This window comes from Mytilus edulis, chromosome 3, assembly GCF_963676685.1.
Source record: "Mytilus edulis chromosome 3, xbMytEdul2.2, whole genome shotgun sequence".
Classification (NCBI taxonomy): Eukaryota; Metazoa; Mollusca; class Bivalvia; order Mytilida; family Mytilidae; genus Mytilus; species Mytilus edulis.
The window spans coordinates 70,295,079-70,306,380 of record NC_092346.1 but is presented as its reverse complement, the minus strand read 5'-3'; the positions used below and the strand labels follow the sequence as shown (position 1 = coordinate 70,306,380).

General features: G+C 30.4%; 1 protein-coding gene across 2 annotated transcripts; it reads left to right on the top strand.

Moving 5' to 3' along the window:
* Positions 1-8,806, top strand: LOC139517300 (calmodulin-like). 2 transcript variants are annotated; one of them, XM_071308220.1, is made up of 5 exons: positions 1-284; positions 3,821-3,848; positions 4,739-4,882; positions 5,719-5,961; positions 8,555-8,806. In XM_071308220.1, exons 1-5 carry the CDS (start codon positions 276-278, stop codon positions 8,581-8,583), a joined length of 453 nt encoding a protein of 150 aa, XP_071164321.1. In that variant the 5' UTR covers positions 1-275; the 3' UTR covers positions 8,584-8,806. The 2 variants fall into 2 exon arrangements, with proteins under 2 accessions (XP_071164321.1, XP_071164322.1); XM_071308221.1 differs by having other exon boundaries at positions 146-284; positions 5,719-5,965.
* Positions 8,807-11,302: the final 2,496 nt, after the last annotated feature.

Here is an 11,302-nt window from a genome sequence, read left to right as displayed (position 1 = left end):
ACAGTTACCTCCTATGTAATATTGAACAGTCAGAAGAACATGGTTGTGATTATCAGATAGATGACCAGTATTTTACGTCTGACGAGTTGTGACATATACATAACCATCGTTTGTTCAATGTTTGGCCTGTTGTGACTTATGTGTTACCATTATTCTATGACTGACCAATTCTGAAATCCAGAAGAAAAATGTTGAAATGAAAATTAGAATATGTATTATACTGTAATACTTAATTGGATTTAAATTTTAAGCGATTTTACTAATTCATCCACAAAATGTCATATGTGAGTATCCTTTAACTTATTTATAGTCGAATATGTCTTTATCTGTTGTGCCGCAATTTTAATTTGTATTCTAATATACGAGTTTCTTATTTTATTTAGTTTATAACTTGTTTTTTCTGCTTTATGTTAATATATTCAATTTGTTTTTATCTGTTTAAGTCACTAGTATGTCGTTTATATTAAAAATACAAATCCAACAGCAAGTAAAAAATTTATCTGATAAGCTTTTATGTTAACTTTCAGGATAGAAACAATATCCATACATTGTGATACAAATTAATTATATATATACATGTACTTTCCTACAATATACGAACATTGTACACGTCATTGGCCCTTATATTTCTTTCATGTTTCCAATGTGTTGTTAAAATTCATAAATGATATTTTTGAAGCATGTGTATTATCTGAAATAATTATTATTTATTTACACCAAGATATCGTTAAAAGAATTTAAATACCATGCATTTATTTATGACATATGGTCAAATCGCCTAAAGACTCCTCCTTAATTGTTGAAAACTTATAATTCTGATTGATTTGGTTTTGATCAAGGATTTTGCATTTAGAATTTTCCTCGGAGTTCGTTTTTTTTATTTTCATTTTACTTTCAGATACAACCATTTCATATTGGTATAGTCTTAGTAGGTTTTTCTATAAAAAAAAAAAATTGACACAAAGCATTTTCATGTAATTACTTTTCAAAAACTGATATTTACTTAGGCCTGGTCTCAACGTTTAAAACTTAAATAAAACCACATATTTACCTTATTAAAAGATAGTAATTCTAAATATACCATTTTTTTTACTTTTGTCGAAAAAACGAGACATAGCGATCCTACATTTCGTCGTCGGCGTCGACATATTCCCTCTGGTTAAAGTTTTTATTTTTGAGTGTAAATTCACGTTACTATAAAACGTGTTACGGTACTTATCTATCCCAAATTCATGCATTTGGTTTTGATATTATATTCGTTATTCTCGTAGGATTTTGTCTAATGCTTAGTCTGTTTCTGTGTGTGTAACATTTTAATGTTGTGTCGTTGTTCTCTTATATTTAATGCGTTTCCCTCAGTTTTAGTTTGTTACCCCGATTTTGTTTTTTGTCCATGGATTTATGAGTTTTGAACAGCGGTATACTACTGTTGCCTTTATTTATGAAATTTTAATAACTTTCTTAAACTATCCTGGATTTCTACTAAACTTTGACCGAGCTTGTTCATGATCATAAGATAGTATCCAGAAATAAATTTTGTAAACCAAAATCCAGTTTATCCGTATTTTACTTTAAAATGGACTTAATTTTTATGCCAGTCAACATAACATTCACTCTGTGGTTAAAGTGTTAAAAAAAATTTCAATAACTTTCTTAAACTATTCTGGATTTCTACTAAACTTGATTCGAAGCTTGTTTATGATCATATGATAAGATAGTATACAGAAAGTAATAAAAAAAAATAGTGTTCGTCCGTATTTTATTGATAAACGGACTTAGTTTTTCTGCCAGTGAACATAAAAGAGGGACGAAAGATACCAGAGGGACAGTCAAACTCATAAATTGAAAACAAACTGACAAACAATAGTACACATGACACAACATAGAAAACTAAAGAATAAACAACACGAACCCCTCCAAAAACTAGGGGTGAGCAGATCCCGCTCCACATGTGGCACACGTCGCGTTGCTTATGTGATAGCAAATCACCCTGTTGTTAAAGTTTTTTTTAAATTTTAATAACTGTCTTCAAATACCTCGATTTCTACCAAACTATGACAAAAGCTTATTTATGATCAGAAGATGGTATCCAGAAGTAAATATTTTACTTATAAATGGACTTAGTTTTTCTGCTAGTTAACCTTACATTCACTCTATGGTTAAAGTTTTAAAATGTTTAATAACTTTCTAATAAAGGCAACAGTAGTATACCGCTGTTTGAAATTCATAAATCCATAGAGAAAAAACAAATCCGAATTACAAACTAAAACTGAGGGAAACGCATCAAATATAAGAGAATTACGACACAACAGAAAGACAACATTAAAATGTAACACACACAGAAACGAACTATAATATAACAATGACCATTTCCCTGACTTGGTACAGGGCATTTAAAGATAAAAATGGTGGGCTGAACCTGGTTTTGTGGCATGCCAAACCTCCCGCTTTAATGACAATGTTAATTATAAAATTAAAATGACAACATTACATGACAGGACTACAATACAAATAGAATGAAATTCAAAACAGTGTGGCTGTGACCATTGATTGACAAATTAAATTCATCCATTGACTGAGACAATTTAGGTGAACGTTTGTATGTATCGACCACTGCTCGCTATGTACTTTTTAAAGACACTTAAACTATGGGGTCATCAAAGGTTCTCAACACCTTAATAAAGTAATTCGAAAAATTAATCAGAAATAACACGATGTTTTGATTTATATCAATTATATAAATCAAAACATAAAGGTTATTCCTGATTGAGTTTTCGAATTATTTTATAATTAAAGGCGTTAAGAAACCTTTGGTGACCCCATAATTGTCTATCGTAGGTTCGTCGTGAACAGTGTTCGTTACAGACAAAAGTTCACGTAAATTGTCCCAGTCAATGGATGAATTTAATGTGTCAATCAATGGCCACAGCCACACTGTTTTGAATTTCATTCTAAATGGGAGAAAATATAAGACAGAGAAACAAACGATTTATAGCCAACAAAAGGTACTTTGCTAAAATTTAATACGCCAGACGTGCGCCACGTCCACACGAGACTAACCAGAGACGCCCAGATGAAAAGATGTTTGAAATCCAAAACAAGTACAAAGCTGAAAAGCATCGAGGACCAAAAGTTTAAAAGGTCTCGACATAAACTATTCCTGGATTATTAAACTTGGGCAAAAGCTTGTTTATGATCAGAAGATGGTATCCAGAAGTAAATATTGGTAAAAAAATCCTTTTTTTTCATATTTTACTTACAAATGGACCTAGTTTTCTGCCAGTTAAAACTCCATTCACTCTGTGGTTAAAGTTTTGAAAATTTTAATAACTTTCCTAAACTATCCTGTGTTTTTTTTTTTTGTGTTTTTTTTTTTTACCAAACTTGGACAGAAGCTTGTTTATAATCAAAAGCTTGTATCTAGAAGGAAATATTGTAAAAAATATATTTCCTGTTTTTCTGTATATTTCTTATATGTGACCTTAGTTTTTCTTCCAGTTAACATTACATACACTACAGTCTGCAATTAAAGTCTTAAAACGTTTATTAGATTTATAAAGTAGTCGATATATAGTTATTAAAGGTACAAGAATTATAATTTAGTACGCCAGACGCGTATTTCGTCTCCATACACTGGGTTCCGCGGAACCCTTACAATTTTAATTTTTTTTTAAATAAATATTCTTTGTAAACTTACTTCTGCAGTTTTGATCGCCCTTAGACAGATAAGAACGTCTGTATATATGTCATCATACGTGTTTGTTTGTGAGTGAGTGTCTTAAACATGTTTTTGTCAAAGTTGTTTGTCTTTTCTTTCTAGCCGGAGTTAGACGAAGGAACAATTGCAGGTGAGTTTAAACATCAGTTTCAGCAATGTATGTTCATTTATCTGACTTAACTTTTGTTAAATGTCATAACTTATTCAGCTTATCTAAACACTGACAAACCAATGAAAAACATACTTAAAGTTCATTGAAATATGAAGTGATTAGTTGTCAGCAATACTTTTTTTTGAGAAATCTAAAGTTTCTTGCAATGAAACCATGATGTGAAAAATTTTGTGAAATATAGACTTTTAAACTTTTGAAAGTAAACGATAGAGCAACCTTACCTTAAAAATTAAAACGCATTTTTACAACTAACATCGAGCAAAAATTATGTAATAATGTTAATATTTCCAAAGCTAAAGTAGTTGCTTGGTGAATAAGCTCATTATTTTGAAGGGGAAAAAAGACTTCGAACAAGCATTACAATGCATATGAATTATAGCACCAGTACAATTCTTTGCTATGGTTTTATGAAATTACGCATATTTCATTTCAACAAGCACTTTATTGCACATTTCTTCATATAAACATTGACGGAGAAATGCAGTACACGAGTGGAATTATTATATAAATACTTACAAAATGTATACAAAAACATATGCTATTTTTGCTATTGAATAATAAGAAGGCAGAATGTTTATGACAGTTTAGATTAACATATTTTGCGTCTGTTTATCTTCCAAATATCAAAACTAAGACATACATCACATTGTTTTTATGATTTACTGTAAGTCCGACTTTTTTTTAACTTCACAAGAAATAAGAAAAATGAAATCTACAGAAGGTGAAATAATTTCTTCTTAATACAATATGTTAATGTATCTTTCAAATCATTTTACTTCGCCGCTAGATTGTTTAAAAAACAATTTTTGAACGTTGAATAAAAATTTAAAAAAAAGGTTTAATTTCAGAATTAAAAGATGTATTCAGTAGCTTTGACCAAGATGGAGATGGCATGATAACTACTAAAGAACTAGGAACAGTATTAGGACAACTTGGTATGCACCCATCAGAAGCAGAGTTACATGATATGATTGATGCAGTAGACTCGGACGGTAATTATATCATCTTTCTTAGTGAAACATGTCATTCACAACTTATATTTAGCCTTTTACGGATCCCTCGCTTTCAAGTAATTAAGTTTGAATGTTCCTGGTAAAGATTAATTCAGAACAGTAATTGCTTCTTACATTGTACAAAATAAAAAAAAGTGTTTAGAACTATCATGCAATTCTCAATCTGGAATTTTTCAGGTTATGTCCCCACATAACGTTACGTTTGTAGAAGATTCTCATGCATTTTCAATAACATTATCAACATGTTGTAAATTCGATAAATCTCTCGGTCTGAGACCATAAAAAATACGCTAATAAGCATATAAAAACATTCATTTGCATTAACATTTCATATGGTAATGACCGCTGTATTTTAGCTCTAAAAAGCTTTTACAACAGGAATAATGAGATCATACTAAATGTGTCGATTGATACACTAGATTTTGAAACAAATAGGAATTATTGAGGAAACAGATCCACGTCATTGAATTAAATAAAACATATTATTTTTGACCATGGTTTTATGGCTTCTTCCAAAGATATTGATGAATGTGCTCCACTGCGAATCACAGTCGCTGGTATACGAATATTGGACGGCGTTATTTGTATATTAGCAAGCTAATTCTTTATTTTTATTTTTGGAGTACTTTGGAATGATTTCAACATTGTGCATATTACGTACATGTATAAATATCATTATATCAAAAATTTTAAATTCAAATATTCACTAAACGAATACATGTTAGAAAGTCTTCTCATATAGTTTTGGTTTGCAGGACAAATAGTCATATTCTAAGTTTCGAATATTAATCCAATGGACAAGTTTTTCATTGCAGGTAACGGGACCATAGATTTTCCGGAATTTCTAAACATGATGGCATCCAAAATGGACGAACTTGGCACTGAAGACGAAATTCGTGAAACATTCCTATTTTTTGACAAAAATGGCGACGGACTTATATCAGCAAAGGAATTGCGAATGGTAATGTTAAATTTAGGAGAAAAAATGACAGATGATGAAATAAATGACATGATTCAAGAGGCTGACACAAACGGGGACGGCGTTATCAATTACGAAGGTGTGTAAGTATTACAAATACATGTATACTAATTATTGTTAGAGTAAACAAGGTATGTCTTTGTTTATGATAATTGGGAGATAAACAAAAGGAGAGTATGATAATCTAAGCTGCCAAAAGTATGAAATCACAATATAAATTCAAACCATCGGTATTTTCACGATATCATAACGTGCTAATTAAACTCAATTAAATTCATGAATGTATGTTTTACTACCGATTGACACTCATCTTGATGAATATAAATTTACCCTTTCTTGTAAATTTCATCTTTTTCTGATATTTTTATAACTAATTGTTAAGTTAAATTCTAGTCATGCTTGCTATATGCATGTCTTTGAAGTAAGATTTAATGAAGTAATATTACCGACAGTAAAAGTAAGTGCTTAAAAAATGTGAAGATACATGGTCAAAATGGACAATGTAAATTATTTGTCAAATAAAAAAGACAACACCATAACCTATAGAAAAGAAAAGACGACAGGATTAACAATAATGCACAAATAAATATCATTTAAATCATGCCAGTGTAGTAGCCTTTGGTACCATCGTGGACTGATATTTACCAACCGGGTAGAAGAAGGATAACTTATGATACCAATTTATGTGTGCAATATTCTTGATTTATAATAAACCTCATCGGGAATATATAATTGATACTAAAACATTAAGAAAATATAAAACGTTTTTATTTTTTTTTATTTTTTAACGTGGATAATATATTTAATTGCACTCTATTGCTGTTAACAATTAACATAGTGTACAGCATTGCACTAAGTATTCCTGATATATTAGTTATTAAGTATCCAGGGAGAATATCTAATAAAAGTAAATTGAAGTTACATTACAATATTACAATATTTTAAATGATTTCATGTTTACCGGAGAATTTCACTTCCGTCCGATAGTGGTTTTTAATATTAGATAAATGTGCATTATTTTGCCATCATTATCTTTGTGATTTGGATAAATTTAATTCATAATACTTCTAGACAATTTGTCTAATTTAAAAGGTAAGTTGGCCATAATTTTCGTGATGTTTTGAATCATAATCGAAGTTTTAACTTATTTGAAAACTGTGGTATTTTAGACTAAGATCATATATCTAAACTACCCAGGTAAACATGATTATATACACAACATCAGAGTGTACAACACAAAGTTGTCAAAATCAAAATAAAATAAATAGTAAAAGAAGAAGTAATGAAAAAAAGTGTATATTAAACAATATTGAATAATTAATTTTCATTTTTTTAAGATGTGTTAGATGTTAAAGTACATTATTGTCACCTGACATGCTCAAGTCATGTGACTTAATACTTGGGTCATGTGACCTCAGGGATATTTATTATTATCTATGATCATTTATGTAGTTTAGGGTTTTTATGATCAATTTACTGTTTTTTCTTTTAATTACATTATTGACTTCAACTATATATTTTATTTCTGCCTTGAATATTTTAAAGATATCTATTTTTGTTCTCTTTGAGTCAGAGATGTAATATGATTTGTAGATAGAAAAAAATATTACAGTCAAAAGGAAGTTAATTTCATAATAAGCTTCATCATTTATTTTATATCCTTCTATAAGATTTTCCATATTAAAAATGCTTTCGTTGAAACCTATAAATCTAAGAAGGTTTAATATTTTTGATATAAAATCGCTGTTGTAACTGCAAGAAAAATAAAAATGTTCGTAATCTTCTTTTAAACTGCAATGATGACATTTATTATCTGTGAGTATTTTCCATTTTACTAATAAATCATTGCATGGAAGTATATAGTGAATTAATTTCCATCTAAACATTTTCAGTTTATTGTCAGGTAAGTAGTTAAAAATGAAGTTGAAACAATTTTCTAGTTTGAAGTAAAGGTTTTTGGCAAACAAATTTTCACACATTATAACTCCTATAGGTTTGTCTGGTTTGTTTTCATTTATAATAATATTATAAATTTGTTTTGTACTCATTTTAGAATTCATTTCTTTATTAAGCATGATTTTTAGGCTGTTTATAGTTTTATGAATATTAACTTTAGTTTTGGTTGAATTATCTTGATTTATTATGGTAAGCCATTGATTTGGTATTGCTTTTTTAATGCAGGATATCTGCCTGATCCAATCTTGTTTATTTTTTAGTTTAGAAAGTATATATGTTTCTGAAATTTGACCTCTATCATCTATGATATCATTTATGAAAAACAAATTGCTTTTTACCCACTCTTCGAAAAACAAACATTTTCCATTTAGTCTGATAAAATTATTTCCCCATATAAAACGTTTTGATTATAACAAAAAAAAACAAATATTATTGGATTAATAAACAAAAGTTTTTTTATGATTTAAAACAATAAATAAATGATAGTCGTGTAGGAAAGCACGGTGGGGAATCCCTTCAAAGGTTTTCATGATACATCTAAGCAATATTCTCTTTCAAACACAGATATTATAATTGAGCACTATTATTAAGAAAGACAGCATCAACAGCTACAGTTAATAATTAATGTACTAACACATAAAACATTTATACGTATAAATTTCATCGGAGATGTCAATTGAAATAATACAAATGTACATCTTTTTTGCTGATTACAGAGTTCACCAGAGTGATGCTGAGTAAATGAAAGAGAATTGGATTAAAACTTAATCGTCATCAGCTTTAAACTGTGTAGTGCTTTTAGCAAAACATTGTTATGTCTTTATGTAATATGCAATGTAACAATAAACTCATCATAGATACACAATTGGTTACAAAGCTGTCAAGATAATGAGATATTCATAGTAAACATGAAATATGTTATAATAAAACTGATATGTATTGTTAAATGCAAATTTTTAGAAAAGCACTATAATTGTTCAATGTTCCTTCGCAGTTAACTTACAGTATTGTTTTTGAATTACATGCTTGTCCTTGTTTTATCTGATCTTTAATCAGGTGATTTAATCGTAGTTGTTCAATGTTTATAACAATACGGAAACGTGGTATTGCTAATATCACAACTATCCATCACATCGAATGTCAAGGATGTTAACAACTACAGGTCACTGATCGAACTCCCAACAATGACCAGTACCTGTATCGTATGGTAAGTTTTCAAATACTCCGGGATAAAGTACCTGGGTTGCGTTCAATATCGTAGCGGGTACGTAGTGCTACGTAGATTTTGACTATTGAACGTGTAGCTATAGACTAGTTGTTACAAATATATTGACAGCAGCTAAGTAGCTGCTACGACATTGAACTCAACCCTGGTACACGCAATTTGTAAAGAATGAAAATCCATGTAACTGCTGTTAATTTTCCGGTGTCAAAGGTCATTTTCGTTTCTGTCTATATTAATCCATCGTGAAATAGCCTTCAATATTCTTATCGTTTTAAAAGAGTTTCTGAGAATCCCATGAATACATGTAGATAATGTTTTGTATTGATTTTTTAGTTCATTGATTTATTGTTGTTTGCAAAACGCCACGATCCAGTTGTTAATATAACATGCATGTTTAGGATAAAAACAAATCAAACAAGTAGACAAATGACGAGACGTTCTTTGATTAACCCATGTTCATCAACCTTCTGCTTAGACTGGTGACGTTTTACATAATCAGAGGCTGCAAGCTTTCGAATACCGAATGAGTTGCAAAACATATATCTCATATCTGACTGGAGAAATAGCACGGTTTAAAACTTGGAAGTCGTCAATATTGAGATCCTGCAACACGTGTTTGTAATTAAAAATTTAAGTTTTTAGTTGTCATTGATTTGGTATCGAAATAAGAAATGATAGGTATTGACTAGTCTTTGAAGCAGGGAGGTATTTTTTAGTGAATTTATTTATGATGAAGGATATTGCTTAAGTCGTTAGGATTGAGTCCTTTGTTTGCAAAGGAAAGTTGAAGAAGGGATCGTTTACCATCATTCATCAAGGTTGGCATTCAGAAACTCAACATATACCCTCACGACACTTACCAAAGAGGAAATCCGGGATAATCACAGGTCTGTACTGTGTTCCTTAAAAAATTTCAACCACAGATGAAGAACTGGTCCAGGATCTTCCGTCGCTGTATTGGATACCTAAACTACACAAGTGTCCTTACAAACAACGATATATTGCTGGGTGTTCCAAGTGTCCCACAAAACCTCTTTCTAAATCATGAACATCTACACATGTATTTTATCATCAATCAGAGCGGGCTCCAGAGTTATTGTTAAACTGCCTATTCTAGAGGTCGCGTGAATCAGATAGGGGTACTAAAAAGTTCCAAAGATCTTTTAGAGTACATGCAATCTAAGACTTTTTTTTATCTTGCAATAGCATAAAAACATTTGACTTTTCTACACTTTACACAAGTATTCCCCATTCCAAACTAAAGACAAATTGAAAGAGTTGGTATTGCCTTGTTTTATAAAAAAAAAGAATGGCCAACGTAGATTCAGGTATCTTGTTTTAGGGAGGGATAAATCCTACTTTGTAAAGGATCACACTGATTCAAACAAATCTCTGAAACTTATATTATCAGTATACTTGATTTCTTTATTGACAACACATTTGTTACGTTTGGAGGACGACTTTTCAACAGACTGTCGGTTTTCCAATAGGAACCAATTGTGCACCTCTTCTCGCCGACTTGTTTCTGTAATATTATGAGGCTAACTTCATACAGGAACTTCGTAGGATGAAAAATAAGAACTTAGTAATATCCTTTAACTTTACTTTCCGCTATATAGATGATGTTCTCTCACTAAATAATTCAAAATTAGTGACTTTGTTGAACGCATCTATTCCATCGAACAAGAGAAAAAGATACAACAGATACAGTTAAGTCAGCATCACATCTTGACTTACAACTAGAAATTGACAATAAGGGTCGGGTGAAAACAAAACTTAACAACAAAAAAGATGATATCAGCTTCCCAATTGTGAACTTTTCATTTCTAATTGCTCAGGAATCAAGCATCTTTTTAATTATAAATAATTATTTGCAGCCATTGTCGTCACATTTGAAGTGTTGTTCAGAGTCATTTAAATACAAACTGTCGTGTACACGAACAACTGAACACATTTGCGTGCGCAGATTAATGAGGGTGTTATTAGTATGATGATCTGAATGTGTCATGTTACGGATATATGTCATATCTGATGGTGATGTCAAGAATACAGGCGTAGTGAAAATATGCTAACTTCAGCTGTATTCACAATAATTAGTTAAACATCGAAGACGTTAACGTAACTCATTTACAACGTTCCCGTTTCATATAGTACAAATCAGATTTTGATTACATGCAGTCGATAGTCAATGTAGGCCTTATGTGGATTGAGTGTACATAAAATTTGATATTAAGTGAGG